Here is a 15,978-nt window from a genome sequence, read left to right on the forward strand (position 1 = left end):
TGTGTACCAGGGAGCTAGTTTCTTATGAGAAATGTTTTTAGTTTTTAGGGGTGCAACTGCATCTAGGGTATTGCGCAAGATTAAATTGAGATCTTCAGTTAGGTGGTTAACTGATTTTTGTCCTCTGGCATCCTTGGGTAGGCAGAGGGAGTCTGGAAGGGCATCAAGGAATCTTTGTGTTGTCTGTGAATTTATAGCACGACTTTTGATGGTCCTTGGTTGGGGTCTGAGCAGATTATTTGTTGCAATTGCAAACGTAATAAAATGGTGGACCGATAGTCCAGGATTATGAGGAAAAACATTAAGATCCACAACATTTATTCCATGGGACAAAACTAGGTCCAGCGTATGACTGTGACAGTGAGTGGGTCCAGAGACATGTTGGACAAAACCCACTGAGTCGATGATGGCTCCAAAAGCCTTTTGGAGTGGGTCTGTGGACTTTTCCATGTGAATATTAAAGTCACCAAAGATTAGAATATTATCTGCTATGACGACAAGGTCCGATAGGAATTCAGGGAACTCAGTGAGAAACGCTGTATATGGCCCAGGAGGCCTGTAAACAGTAGCTATAAAAAGTGATTGAGTAGGCTGCATAGATTTCATGACTAGAAGCTCAAAAGACGAAAACGTCATTTTTTTTGTAAATTTAAATTTGCTATCGTAAATGTTAGCAACACCTCCGCCTTTGTGGGATGCACGGGGGATATGGTCACTAGTGTAGCCAGGAGGTGAGGCCTCATTTAAAACAGTAAATTCATCAGGCTTAAGCCATGTTTCAGTCAGGCCAATCACATCAAGATTATGATCAGTGATTAGTTCATTGACTATAATTGCCTTTGAATTAAGGGATCTAACATTAAGTAGCCCTATTTTGAGATGTGAGGTATCATGATCTCTTTCAGTAATGACAGGAATGGAGGTGGTCTTTATCCTAGTGAGATTGCTAAGGCGAACACCGCCATGTTTAGTTTTGCCCAACCTAGGTCGAGGCACAGACACGGTCTCAATGGTGATAGCTGAGCTGACTACACTGATTGTGCTAGTGGCAGACTCCACTATGCTGGCAGGCTGGCTAACAGCCTGCTGCCTGGCCTGCACCCTATTTCATTGTGGAGCTAGAGGAGTTAGAGCCCTGTCTATGTTGGTAGATAAGATGAGAGCAGCTCTCCAGCTAGGATGGAGTCCGTCACTCCTCAGCAGGTCAGGCTTGGTCCTGTTTGTGGGTGAGTCCCAGAAAGAGGGCCAATTATCTACAAATTCTATCTTTTGGGAGGGGCAGAAAACAGTTTTCAACCAGGGATTGAGTTGTGAGACTCTGCTGTAGAGCTCATCACTCCCCCTAACTGGGAGGGGGCCAGAGACAATTACTCGATGCCGACACATCTTTCTAGCTGATATGCACGCAGAAGCTATGTTGCGCTTGGTGATCTCTGACTGTTTCATCCTAACATCGTTGGTGCCGACGTGGATAACAATATCCCTATACTCTCTACACTCGCCAGTTTTAGCTTTAGCCAGCACCATTTCCAGATTAGCCTTCACGTCGGTAGCCCTGCCCCCTGGTAAACAGTGTATGATCGCTGGATGATTCGTTTTAAGTCTAATACTGCGGGTAATGGAGTCGCCAATGACTAGAGTTTTCAATTTGTCAGAGCTAATGGTGGGAAGCGTCGGCGTCTCAGATCCCGTAACGGGAGGAGTAGAGACCAGAGAAGACTCGGCCTCTGACTCCGACCCGCTGCTTAATGGGGAAAACCGGTTGAAAGTTTCTGTCGGCTGAATGAGCGACACCGGTTGAGCTTTCCTACAGCATTTCCTTCCAGAAACCATGAGAAAGTTGTCCGGCTGTGGGGACTGTGCCAGGGGATTTATACTACCATCTGTACTTACTGGTGGCACAGACGCTGTTTCATCCTTTCCTACACTGAAATTACCCTTGCCTAATGATTGCGTCTGAAGCTGGGCTTGTAGCACAGCTATCCTCGCCGTAAGGCGAGTACAGCGACTACAATTAGAAGGCATCATGTTAATGTTAACTACTTAGCTTCGGCTGTTGGAGGTCCTGACGAATCGTGTCCAGATAAAGCGTCCGGAGTGAAAAAGTTGAGGAAAAAATAAATAAATATATGAACGGTAATTAAAAAGTGAAAACCGTAAAGTTGTCAGGTAGCAAAATAGGTTGGCAACAAAACGCACAGCAACTCGAAAACAAGCCTGCAAGTTGTGACCGGAAATGACCAGAACGGTTAACATCAGTGTTCAAAACACTCTTTCTTAGTCCCGTCTCAGTAATGATCAACACATCTGGATTGGAGCTGTGAACTCACACTTTTAATTGATACATTTTTGGTTAAGCTTCTAGTGTTAAAACCTCTTTGGGCTAGGTGGGATGCTAGCGCAGCACCTCGACAACATCCAGTGAAATTGCAGAGCGCGAAATTCAAGATACAAAAATCGTAATATTAAGCATTCATGGAAATACAAGTGTCTTACATTGATTAAAAGCTTAACTTCTTGTTAATCCAACCGTCAGATTTCAAAAAGGCTGTATGGTGAAAGCATACCATGCGATTATCTGAGGACAGCGCATACAACCAGCATTTAAAAACATTTTTCAAACCAGCAGAGGTGTCAAAAAAATCAGAAATAGCGATAAAATAAATCACTTGCCTTTTGAAGATCTTCCTCTGTTTGCAATCCCAAGGGTCCCAGCTACATGACAAATGGTCATTTTGTTCGATAAAGTCCTTCTTTATATCCCAAAGTACTATGTTTAGTTTGTGTGTTTGATTCAGTAATCCACCTGTTCCACTCATTAAATGCAGACAAAGGAATTCTGTCCAAACAAGTCAAACAATGTTTCTAATCAATCCTCAGGTACCCTAATCTGTAAATAAATTATCAAATTTAAGACGGAATGTAGTATGTTCAATACCAGAGATAAATAATGAAGTGCTCGCCCTCATCCACATGCGCCACAAGACTACAGTCCTAATGAAAGACACCTTCAAAAACTACAACTGCTAACTCATTTTTCAAAAAACAAGCCTGGAACCCTTTCTAAAGACTGTTGACATCTAGTGGAAGCCATGGGAACTGCAATCTTGGTGTAATTCCTTTGAATATCTCATAGACAAGCATTGGAATGGCCTGTGACCTCCCAAAAAAATATCTGGATGGATTCTCCTCAGGTTTTCGCCTGCCATATCAGTTCTGTTATATTCACAGACATTATTTTTACAGTTTTACCAATGCTTTAACAGTCTTTCCAATGCTACCAATTATAAGCATATCCTAGCTTCTGGACCTGAGTAACAGGCAGTTTACTTTGGGCACGTCAGTCATTCAAACATCCGAATACTGCCCCCTAGCCTTTTTTATTTATTTTATTACACCTGTATTTGACCAGGTAGGCTAGTTGAGAACAAGTTCTCATTTGCAACTGCGACCTGGCCAAGATAAAGCAAAGCAGTATGACACATACAACAACACAGAGTTACACATGGAATACACAAATATACAATCAAATATACAGTAGATAAATCTATATACAGCATGTGCAAATGAGGTCGGATAAGAGAGGTAAGGCAATAAATAGGCCATGGTGGCGAAGTAATTACAATGTAGCAATTAAACACTGGAATGGTAGAATGTACAGAAGATGAATGTGCAAGTAGAGATACTTGGGTGCAAAGGAGCAATATAAATAAATAAATAAATACAGTATGGGGATGAGGTAGATTGGCTGGGCTAATTACAGATGAGCTATGTACAGGTGAAGTGATATGTGAGCTGCTCTGACAGCTGGTGCTTAAAGTTTAGTGAGGCAGGTAAGAGTCTCAAGCTTCAGAGATTTTTGCAGTTCGTTCCAGTCATTGGCAGCAGAGAACTGGAAGGAGAGGCAGCCAAATGAGGAATTTGCTTTGGTGGTGACCAGTGAGATATACCTGCTGTAGCTTGTGCTACGGGTGGGTGCTGCTATGGTGACCAGTGAGTTGAGATAAGGCGGGGCTTTACCTAGCAAAGCCTTGTAGATGACCTGGAGCCAGTGGGTTTGACGACGAGTATGAAGTAATGGCCAGCCAACGAGAGCGTACAGGTCGCAGTGGTGGGTAATATATGGGGCTTTGGTGACAAACGGATGGCACTGTGATAAACTGTGTCCAATTTGTTGAGTAGAGTGTTGGAGGCTATTTTAATAGATGACATCGCCGAAGTCAAGGATCGGTATGATTTTACGAGGGTATGTTTGGCTGCATGAGTGAAGGATGCTTTGTTGAGAAATAGGAAGCCAATTCTAGATTTAATTTTGGATTGGAGATGCTTAATGTGAGTCTGGAAGGAGAGTTTACAGTCTAGCCAGACACCCAGGTATTTGTAGTTGTCCACATATTCTAAGTCAGAATGGTGGGATTCTAAGTTGTCTGTAATCTGTTTGTTGACTTGGCTTTCGAAGACCTTAGAAAGGCAGGGTAAGATAGATATAGGTCTGTAGTAATTTGGGTCTAGAGTGTCTCCCCCTTTGAAGAGGGGGATGACCGCGGCAGATTTCCAATCTTTGCGAATCTCAGACGATACGAATGATGTGGAACAGGCTAATAATAGGGGTGGCAACAATTTCAGCAGATAACTTTAAAAAGAGAGGGTCCAGGTTGTCTTGCCTGGCTGATTTGTAGGGGTCCAGGTTTTGCAGTTCTTTAGGAACATCAGCTATCTGGATTTGGGTGAAGGAGAAATGGGGAGGCTTGGGCAAGTTGCCGTGGGGAGTGCAGGACTGTTGACCGGGGTAGCCAGGTGGAAAGTATGGCCAGCCGTAGAAAAATGCTTATTGAAATTCTCAATTATAGAGGATTTATCGGTGGTGACAGCTTTTCCTAGCCTCCGTGCAGTGGGGAGCTGGGAGGTGGTGCTCTTTTTGTCCATGTACTTTACAGTGTCCAATAACTTTTTTGAGTTTGTGGCACAGGATGCAAATTTCTGCTTGAAAAAGCTGGCCTTAGCTTTCCTATCTGCCTGTGTATATTTGTTCCTGAAAGCCCTTAAGAAGTTAAAGTGCAGAAAACCTAGGCTTTTACAAGAGCAGATATCAGAGCACGAGTCAGAATTGGGGCTAGCAACAGTAGACGGGCCAGGGTGTGCATGCACATTTCCAGATATCATCAGCAGTAATACAATCAGGGCATGGCCAAGGACATGGAGAGCTCTGCAGTGTTGATTTATGACATTTGAATGTGCATTAGATGGCAACAAGATCATATTGTACAGCAATTTCATCAGGTAACATGAATACAAAGCCGGCAAGAGGTGGTTAGAATAGGATGGGAGGCCAAGAGTCTGTGTAACCAATAGAGAGCCAGAGTCCCGAGTGTGGGAACAAACAGTCTGTCCCACATTTAGGTAAACAAGCAAGTTCATAGTCAACAAAGCATGCAGGAGTCATGAGGCAAATGGCATAAAGCACAAGAAAAAAATTGAACGACTTGGGGCTAGCCATTGTAAGTCCAGAGTCACTCGCCCCAACAGTGTGTGCGTACTGGAGGCGAGCTAAACCTCGCAAAAGAGGGGGCAGTGTGGCAGGCGTACCTGTACCAGACAGGGGGAGACAGGCCAGAGCAGATGGTAAACTAGCTAACGTAGCTAGCAAGTCTCTGTCCGCCGTTTTTTCCACGTGGAAAAGGAGATCGTTAGCAAGCTATATCTCTTCAGTTTCTGTGCATGGTCCTTTACGACATCCAAACAAAGTTGACCAGTGGCTGTTGTATTTTGGAGATTGCGAGGAGGTTATCTTCTGATGTGATCAAATGTGATTAAATACTTTCAAGTGATATCCTCTGGGTCCACATTGTACATTTTGTTATACAGTTGAAGTCGGAAGTTTACATACACTTAGGTTGGAGTCATTAAAACTCGTTTTTTAACCACTCCACAAATTTCTTGTTAACAATCTATAGTTTTGGCAAGTCGGTTAGGACATCTATGTTGTGTATGACACAAGTCATTTTTCCAACAATTGTTTACAGACAGATTATTTCACTTGTAATTCACTGTATCACAATTCCAGTGGGTCAGAAGTTTACATATACTAAGTTGACTGTTCCTTTAAACAGCTTGGAAAATCCCAGAAAATGATGTCATGGCTTTAGAAGCTTCTGATAGGCTAATTGACATAATTTGAGTCAATTACAGGTGTACCCGTGGATGTATTTCAAGGCCTACCTTCAAACTCAGTGCCTCTTTGCTTGACATCATGGGAAAATCAAAAGAAATCAGCCAGGACCTCCACAAGTCTGTTACATCCTTGCGAGCTATTTCCAAACCCCTGAAGGTACCTCGTTTGTTTGTACAAACAATAGTACGCAAGTATAAACACCATGGGACCACACAGCTGTCATACCACTCAGGAAGGAGACACATTCTGCCTCCTAGAGATGAACGTACTTTGATGTGAAAAGTGCAAATCAATCCCAGAACAACTGCAAAGGACCTTGTGAAGATGCTGGAGGAAACATGTACAAAAGTATATATATCCACAGCAAAATAAGTCCTATATCGACATAACCTGAAAGGCCACTCAGTAAGGAAGAAGCCACTGCTCCAAAACCACCATAAAAAAAGCCAGACTATGGTTTGCAACTGCACATGGGGACAAAGATCGGACTTTTGGAGAAAAGTCCTCTGGTCTGATGAAACAAACTGCTTGGCCATAATGACCATCATTATGTTTGGAGGAAAAAGAGGGAGGCTTGCAAGCCGAAGAACACCAACCAAACCGTAAAGCACGGGGATGGTAGCATCATGTTGTGGGGGTGTTTTGCTGCAGGAGGGACTAGTGCACTTCACAAAATAGATGGCCTCATGAGGAATGAAAATTATGTGGATATATTTAAGCAACATCTCAAGACATCATTCAGGAAGTTAAAAGCTTGGTCGCAAATGGATCTTCCAAATAGACAATGACCCCAAGCATAATTCCAAAGTTGTGGCAAAATGGCTTAAGAACAACAAAGTCAAGGTATTGGAGTGGCCATCACAAAGCCCTGACCTCAATCCTACAGAGAGTTTGTGGGCAGAGCTGGAAAAGTGTGTGCGAGCAAGGAGGCCTATAAACCTGACTCAGTTACACCAGCTCTGTCAGGAGGAATGGGACACAATTTACCCAATGTTTTGTGGGAGGCTTGTGGAAGGCTACCCAAAACGTTAGACCCAAGTTAAACAATTTAAAGGCAATGCTACCAATTACTAATGTATGTAAACTAGAGGTCGACCAATTATGATTTTTCAACGCCGTTACCGATACCGATTATTGGAGGACAACAAAAAAAAGATACCGATTAATCGTCCAATTTATTAAAAAATAAATGTGTGTATATATATCATACACACATATATATATCATACACACACACATTTTTGTAATAATTACAATTGCAACAATACTCAATAAACACTTTTATTTTAACTTAATATAATACATAAATACACACACAGCTCTGAAGTGACAATGATACTGAAGAGTCTGCTTAGGAGACAAATACTCTCAACTGTTTGAATAAAAATAGAGTTTACGTTACCTGTGATGAATGTTGAAAACACAAACTGTCATTTCTATATGCAGGAAATCCTATTTTAATAATGGACATGGTAAGAATTGACGACCAAAGTGCGAGTCATAATTCCCATGACACCTTCTAGCAAAATCTGAAAAGCGGTTCCTTCATTTATTCCATAGGATATTTTTAGATTTTTAGATTCACTTAAAATAAGGTCTGTGTAGATATCCATAGGACAAGGTAACTCTGATCAATATTAACTAAATATAAGTGAAGATAAAAAAATCAATTGTAGAGTGGATTTATGAAAATATGTTGACAAACGTTACCTTATCCTAGTGAGATTTACACGGGTATCAAAACGCTGAGGCGGTTTAAGCCTGCACGAAACACAGACCTTATTTGAAGTAGATCAAGACATTCTCTATGGAAGACATGAACTGTAAAATAACGAAGGAAACCCTTTCAAGTTCAGCCGCAAGTTATTACAGGAATTATAACGCGTCGACTATTTCTCTCTAAACCATATACCTTTGACTAATCTGGAAACTATCACCTCGAAAACAAAACGTTTATTCCGTTCCATATTTTATCTAACGAGTGGAGTCTAAATATTGTGTCTAAATATTCCTGTTACATTGCACAACCTTCAATGTTATGTCATAATTACGTAAAATTCCGGCAAATTAGTTCGCAAAGAACCAGGCGGCCTTAACTGTTGCATATACCCTAACTCTGCGTGCAATGAACGCAATATAAATTACACAATTTCCCCTGGTTAATATTGCCTGCTAACCTGGATTTATTTTAGCTAAATATGCAGGTTTAAAAATATATATTTTGTATTGATTTTAAGAAAGGCATTGATGTTTATGGTTAAGTACACATTGGAGCAATGACAGTCATTGATTGATTTGTATAAGATAAGGTTAATGCTAGCTAGCAATTACCTTAGCTTACTGCATTTGCATAACAGGCAGGCTCCTCGTGGAGTGCAATGTAATCAGTTGTTAGAGCATTGGACTAGTTAACTGCAAGGTTGCACGATTGGATCCCCCGAGCTGACAAGGTTAAAAATCTGTCGTTCTGCCTCATTCCTAGGCCGTCATTGAAAATAAGAACGTGTTCTTAACTGACTTGCCTAGTTAAATATAGTTTAAATAAAATAAAATAAAATGTTAAACGGCAAATCGGCGCCCAAAAATACCGGTTTCCGATTGTTATGAAAACTTGAAATCGGCCCTAATTAATCGGCCATTCCGATTAATCGGTCGACCTCTAATATAAACTTCTGACCCACTGGAAATGTGATGAAAGATATAATATCTGAAATAAATAATTATCTGTACTATTATTCTGACATTTCACATTCTTAAAATAAAGTGTGTTTACATACACCTTAGCCAAATACATTTAAACGTCTGACTTCAAATGTTTCTGTCTGTTACCCAAAATAAATTCAATTCAATCAAAGCAACAATATATGCAATTTCAACTAGTTATAATGCATAGTAATAATGTTTGGTGGCGAGACTTGTGCTATTAATACAAAAAAATGGTTTGATTTCAATATCTTTTGTCCGAAGTAAAAAAAAACATCCATGAAATTCTAAAGCTAATTTGAGCTATGTACTAACAAGGCTTTTCAGCATAAGCAGCTTGACTACTCCTAGAATAGTGTAGCTTTATTGATCAACTGTTCTTCAACAACAGATATGCTCACATTGGATGGGTTGATTAGGATTCAAACCTTCTCTCAATCAGCCTCATGCATACTCTTCGAGTAGGTTTACCCCATTAATGTACTTGGTAATGTAAACATGTTTTTTCATGCAAGACATCATCCCATTCCACTCATTTAAATATTATGGGGAGGTTTTCCTGGACACAGAGTCAAGGAAGTTGATTCATTTGATTGAAGTTTCTTTTAAAGGTAGACGGCACTATACATGCGTATTTACTAGCAACCTATCAAGGAAGAGGAGTCAAGAAAAGGGGAAAGTAAGTCTTATTTGTTTTAGATGTTGAGATGGAATTAATGAGTTAAAAAATATATATATCTCGTTCCTTCTCTCCGTCTACCCCCTTACATTTTCTTCCTCTCCCAGCTCCACACCTGCAATCATCTTTCTCTTTTTTCTTACTCTACTTTTCCTTTGTGATGAGTGGTGTTTTTTCTGAAAGGACTGGACTCCTTTTCTCATTCTTCCCCTAATTTTTTTCCCTAATTAACCAGCGGGGCAATCGGGAAGCTCTGCTAAATCGAGGCTTGGGCTAATAGAGATCTTCCTCTCGCATTCTCTCCATCACCGAGAGCCAGAACAGCCACTCTTTCTCTCTCTCCTTCTTGCGGTCTTTCTCTTCCTGTCAGCAGCTATCAGGACCCATTAGATAACAAATTGTGAGGCGTTACTTTTTTCTTCACATTTTTTCTGCTTTCTTTCATTCCCCCCTCCTCTCCTTTTCTGCTTTCCAGACAAGATAAGGCAGTTTTTTGGCTAAATTTTCCACTTCGCCTGCCTAAGTGGTAATGGGTTTCAAAGCTCCAGCTATTATCGCTGACACACAGAGGCAAACACATCCACCGAGTTGGACAGGCACCTTGTGCTGGGATACCACATTTTTATTTTATTTTGTGTCTATTCGAGAGTTGATGAATGACAGGTGAGCGGTTCTGGGTCAATTCCATCTCAACTCATTCCATTCTGGAAATTAATGGATAATCAATGGTTTAATTGGAGAAATAGCCCATTATTTTAAATGATTTTTTCCTGCCCTATTCTTTTAGTGAATTTCAATTAATTCCCTGTATAGTGAATACGCTCGAGTTGAATTGGAATTGACCCCAACCTTGTACTGTAAGAGAAAGAGCTGCCGATTTTGTAGGGTGTAATTAAAGAAGGCTGCTGTTTCCGGAACTCAGTAAGGGCTTTAACGATTGTGTGTCTTAGACTTTAGTGTAAATGTTTTTAAATTTTATTTAACATTTTTCCACAGGATCCATGGCTCTATGGATTGTCTTTCAGAGCTGTCCTCCTCACGTCTCAACCGTCCTTTTGCTAGTGAGTTTTTGGCCTTGGTTTTTCCTTATTTATACATTTATTCTTGCAAACGCTGAGTAAACTTAATTAACGATGATAACATTTTAATGATGGAAAATGCAGTTGTCTTCATGTCACAATTATTTCGGTACCCTTCACTGTGCGTGTGTATGTCCTTCTTTGTATTTGTTTATGTTAGTGTGTGTATGTGTACTTCATATTTGTGAATCTGTCTATGTGTATTCACACACGTGTCTGTCATATTTCAGGGATCAGGCGCAGCTTCAGCACGTCGACGTCCATCGCTGCCCAGAAGGAGCAGAGCCAGAAGAGTACAGTCAACAGGTGGCCATTTTCTCATAAGCAATCTCCTCCACATTCCACGTGTCTGCATTTCTCCTCCCTTACCATTTCAGCTTTCTCCCTAATCCCCCCACCACCGGAGGTAAAATCAATAGTGGTCAGCAAAAATCATTTTGGGGAATTGCCAATGCTCGATAGCAGGGTTATAAGGAGTATGAAAGCAATCCGAGATCAATCCCTTTCCTTCGCGTTCCTCTCCCTTTCACGTTTTACATCTTTCTCTCACCCTTCCCTTCCTCCCTTTGCCACTCTCTACATTCTTCCCAGTCCATTGTCTCACTTTCTCATTACACCCTCCTTTCACTATTTTTACTCTCCTTTCTCCATCCCGATTTCTAATCATCTTTCTCACGCTGCACTATTTCACCCTCTTTCTCTACCCTTTTACTCCTTCTCTTACTTGCTGCCTTACGCTCTCCCTCTCTGCTACCCTACTCTGCTTCTCTCCCTCTACACTCACCCTTCTGTCCCTCTCTTTCTCTCTCCACCTCTAACCCCATTCATCCATCTCAATCTTAATTCAATTTCAATTTAAGGGGCTGTATTGGCATGGGAAACATGTTTACATTGCCAAAGCAAGTGAAATAGATCAAATAAATGAAATAAACTATAACAAAATCAGCAGTAAACATTACACTCACAAAAGTTCCAAAAGATTAAAGACATTTCAAATGCCATATTATGTCTATATAGTGTTGTAATGATGTGGAAATGTGACTGACCGGCTGAAATCGGTCTTATGTAGCGAAATCAGATTTTTTTTTTTTTACATTGGATAAAAGTAGACACAGAGCTACAAAATTGTGTATCATACACTGCATTTTTTGAGGAACAATGGGAAAGTAATTCTGCTTTGAACGTTGATAAACTCGTAAACTGACGTTTGAGAAAAGAGCCTTTGAATGTTTTGGTACTTATTGGAGAGCTCTCCTTTGTCTACACCCATTACAGGTAAAAATATATATATTTGACGCTTACCCAGACACACTTGTTTAAATTGATGTGTCATGTGAAAGAAATGCTATAACCCCCAGCCACATCCAATGGTGGAATTCCTTATATTAAACCATACGGCCCAAGTTTATTTTTTTCATTATTATTGATGGATAGCCAGGGGTGCACTCCAATACTCAGACATAATTTACAAACAAAGCGTTTGTGTTTAGTGAGTCTGTCAGATCAGATGCAGTAGGGATGACTGTTGAAGGAATTCTAAATTCCTCTGTTTTATTTCCCAATCAAAATTAAACACTCTGTCTATGCATTTAAGGTTTTGTAAGGCCCTAATATTTTATAAGAATGGACGGAGCCCCGGTCTTAAAAGTCAGGTAACAGCATTTAATTCAAGAGAGTACTGCTTCATACACATTTTGCCACAGGTTATAAACTGAAAATGACGTCAGCGTTTTCTAAATGTTCTATCTCTTCTTGACACTGGTAGAGAGGCCCTATAGTTCTTGAGCCTTCCCTCCTCGCCTAAAGCCAAGGTCAGTCAGTGTAGATAGCATTCTAGACAGTCTGGAGATAGTCCGTCCCTGCCATCTGGAGATAGTTCATTCATTTGTACCAAGGCATTGTTCTGAACGCCTGACTATATTATACTATTATATATTATATACAATTGGGAGCAAGAGATAAAATTCATACATGTACAGTACATAACATTTGGACTAGTCAGTCCTGATTGAAATGTATACATAATTAGTCATCATTGATAAAAATTCCCTTAACAATGACCAGGGATTTTCTCTTGATAAGTGTGTGAATTGGACAACTTTCCTGTCAAAATTTAAGGAACATGTATGGAGTAAAAAGTACATTAAGAAAGAAAATAATGTAGTGAATTAAAAGTTCCCAAAAAATATAAATAGTAAAGAAATACTTGTAGTACTTTAAAGTATTTTTACTTACCACTGCCCAAATGCCTTCACACCAGCCTTCACACCAGTGCATTAGCATACTTTATATACTGTTACACACTTAGTAGTATAATCAATCAATATATCACATAGTATTCCATACATAAGTTAAGGCCATGCAACCTGAGTGATGTTGATACGGTCACATGATATTGTTGTGGTATGTTACAAAATCATGTTACAACCACACATAGCAAAATATTGATATATAAAATGAATATTGCTAAGTATTGCTAAGTGGATGGGTCGCTACAGAAGGTGTAAACGGTACAGCCAAATGGTTACTGGCATAGTAACAATATCAGAAATAGTGTCAATAAAATAATATACAGTATGTACAAGAACAATATCAACAACGATATCAGTGATAGACGAGGTAGTTGTATGCATACAATCAGGGGTAAAGTGGCTGGGCAGTAGGATAAAATAAAAAAAATAGTAGCAGGAGAGTCATTTGAATAGAGGCACTGCGGATAGTGCTGATGACTGGTCTGTCAGAACCACATATTCGGAGAGCCTGTTTCTGTCCTGCCCTTGACTTTGATGCAGGGCATATGATGTCCATAGCCTCCTCGTTGCAAAACTCCCTGATCTTCTAAAAAGTGTCCAGTCCAGGTGGTGTTGTACAGGCAGACCAACTATGGGAGGAAGGATGTCAGCTTTGCGCAGCAGCTGAAACCTGGTCCCGACAGTCCGAACGCTCCTTAGCTACAAAAACACACGGCTCCAGAGCATCGAAGCTGTAAAACAGGGAATAACAAACCAAAACATCAGAAGAGATTACAACCTTGACCAGCATCAATTCATCTCCCAAGTTTAGATTAGATGAATATCCTCATGCAATGAAAATGATATTCACCTGAAATGCTGGTACTGCTTGATCTGTGGTACAGAGTCAGGTGTTGTTCCCAGGCAAAGCTTTCCACCAGCACCGTATCATTTTCCAGTCCAACCAGCTGTGTGATGTTGACCCCTGTCATGGTGCTGTCCTTCACAACACCAGCAATCTCAGACAAAGTGTTCACTCTGGTCTTTCTGAAGCGCTGCTTAATGAGGCCGAAGCACCTGTCTGGGGCATACTTGGTGTGGCATATGGTCAGGAAATGAAGGTCCAGACTGTGGCTAGTTCAGTTAGGGGCCCCTAGAGACAGAAATAATGTGATATCAATAAAAGTACAGCCAATCATGTTACAGGTTAATTAAATAATCAAAGTGTTGTCATCGATTCCTTGTAGAGACGCCACACTGCTCTTTTTGATGGGAGGCATTAGACCATTCTCTTTGTATGACTGGTGGAGGATTGTCAGGTGTGTCCTTTTGATGCTGAAAGACAAATTCCAGATTTTATTTTAGCATTATTATACAATAGATGCGAAATGGCATTCTGAGATCACTACACATAGTTCATACATGTAACGTTATCTAGCTAACAGCAAGCTTTAATTAACTTGGGGTATTTTGTTTAGACGTGTAGCTAGCTAAATAATGAACCATTTAAGCCCAATCCATCGAGTACTCCAAATACCAACTGATTGTCATAGCTAGCTAAAGATAACAAAATAGGTTCAATGTTATCTAGCTATAACTAGCCATTCGAAATGGCATTCTGAGAACATCACTAACGTTACACAGTGTTCATACACGTAAATTAATGTTAGTTAGCAAGCCAGCCATCTAACCTCAGCTAACACTAGCTAGCTAACAGGAAGCCTTAACTTGTTGTTTTTGTTTAGACATGTAACGTTAACGTTAGCTAGCTAAACAATTAACTATAATCACAAGCTATTGATTACTAGCAATAGAAACCGATTGTCATAGCTAGCTAGTTAACCAAATAGGTTCAATGTTAGCTGCTGTAGTTAGCTAGCTAACATTAGACTATAACTAGCCATGTGAAATGGCATTCTGAGAAAACAGGTCATTTACGTTGATCGCCGTTCCTTCCCCATCCATCACTGTCATCAGAAGACTACAATGTCAGCATGACACGATCATCCTCCAGAAAGTAGTCCATCACAACTTTTTCCCTCTATCCTTTGTTGTTAGTGTAACATATTTGCAGTTCTCCATGATTAACGTTATATTTTTTTTTTTAACTGCAGCCGAAAGGATTGTGTACGCATAAAGAGCATCTCATTTTATAGACACAAGATGCTACAACGCAGAACAATCTGAAACTCATCTCTCGGCATTGTCCAGCCCACTCCTTATCGCAGTTAGCAGGAAGGTTCCTGACTTTTCTTTGGCTAAACAAACTAGACTCGTAATTTAACAACTTTATTCGTATTTACAGATGGCATACGTTTGTTATTAAGGCACATTAAGTTCACATGTTTACCTCATTTGCACTCACTGTATATAGACTTTTTGTTTTCTTTGTTCTACTGTATTATTGACTGTATGTTTGTTTTACTCCATGTGTAACTCTGTTGTTGTATGTGTCGAACTGCTTTGCTTTATCTTGGCCAGGTCGCAGTTGTAAATGAGAACTTGTTCTCAACTCGCCTACCTGGTTAAATAAAGGCGAATTTTAAAAAAAATGTAAATGTTCGAGATTGGCATGTCTGCCCCAAAACGCATTTTACGTTCAAACGGCGCTCCTGTGAAGTCATATGCTGCATTTGCCATAGGCCTATTGTTTATATTTTTGTTGGTGACACTTTAATATCTTGATAATATGCAGCTGTTTAAAGGGCACAGATGAAACAATAAAAAAAACGGTTGCCCAGCCTCTGTTTTAGTAAAAAACTGAGGGATGGGCCTGGAGAAATGTAACCAATCTCAGATTAATAGACAGAGCTATGGATGCAAGGACTGACAATCCATGGTATCCAAATTGTTTTAACCATGTTATGAGGCTATACAGTGTTTGTAAACATTGTAAATGTAAACAAACACTGGGGAAAAATAAGATAATATTTTGGGTTCTCATGGAGTGTGACAGTTGAACGAAGCTCATAAGGCATTTAAATTATATTCTTCAAGAATCAATGGATAGATATAAACTCAGCAAAAAAAGAAATGTCCTCTCAGTCAACTGCGACGTTGTTGCTGGTGATGTCTGGGGAGGACCGGCCTCCTGTCTGGGGAGAACAGGCCTAC

At 40.2% G+C, this 15,978-nt stretch overlaps 1 protein-coding gene and 1 long non-coding RNA gene across 3 annotated transcripts in view; one reads left to right on the forward strand and one right to left on the reverse strand.

Annotated features, from left to right (window-relative positions):
• Nucleotides 1-15,978, forward strand: part of LOC124046243 (CAP-Gly domain-containing linker protein 4-like) — a 109,870-nt gene that overhangs the window by 90,531 nt on the left and 3,361 nt on the right. For both annotated transcript variants that reach the window (XM_046366395.1, XM_046366396.1), the window contains exons 13-14: nt 10,551-10,615; nt 10,864-10,939. In XM_046366395.1, coding sequence (XP_046222351.1) covers nt 10,551-10,615; nt 10,864-10,939 — 141 coding nt within the window. The remainder of the gene's footprint in view (nt 1-10,550; nt 10,616-10,863; nt 10,940-15,978) is intronic.
• LOC124046244 lies at nt 12,251-15,101 on the reverse strand. The gene is made up of 3 exons (XR_006840984.1): nt 14,803-15,101; nt 13,736-14,199; nt 12,251-13,616 (listed from the first exon to the last, which is right to left on the reverse strand). It is a non-coding gene; the product is annotated as an uncharacterized LOC124046244 (long non-coding RNA).

Source organism: Oncorhynchus gorbuscha, linkage group LG10 (assembly GCF_021184085.1).
Source record: "Oncorhynchus gorbuscha isolate QuinsamMale2020 ecotype Even-year linkage group LG10, OgorEven_v1.0, whole genome shotgun sequence".
Taxonomy (NCBI): Eukaryota; Metazoa; Chordata; class Actinopteri; order Salmoniformes; family Salmonidae; genus Oncorhynchus; species Oncorhynchus gorbuscha.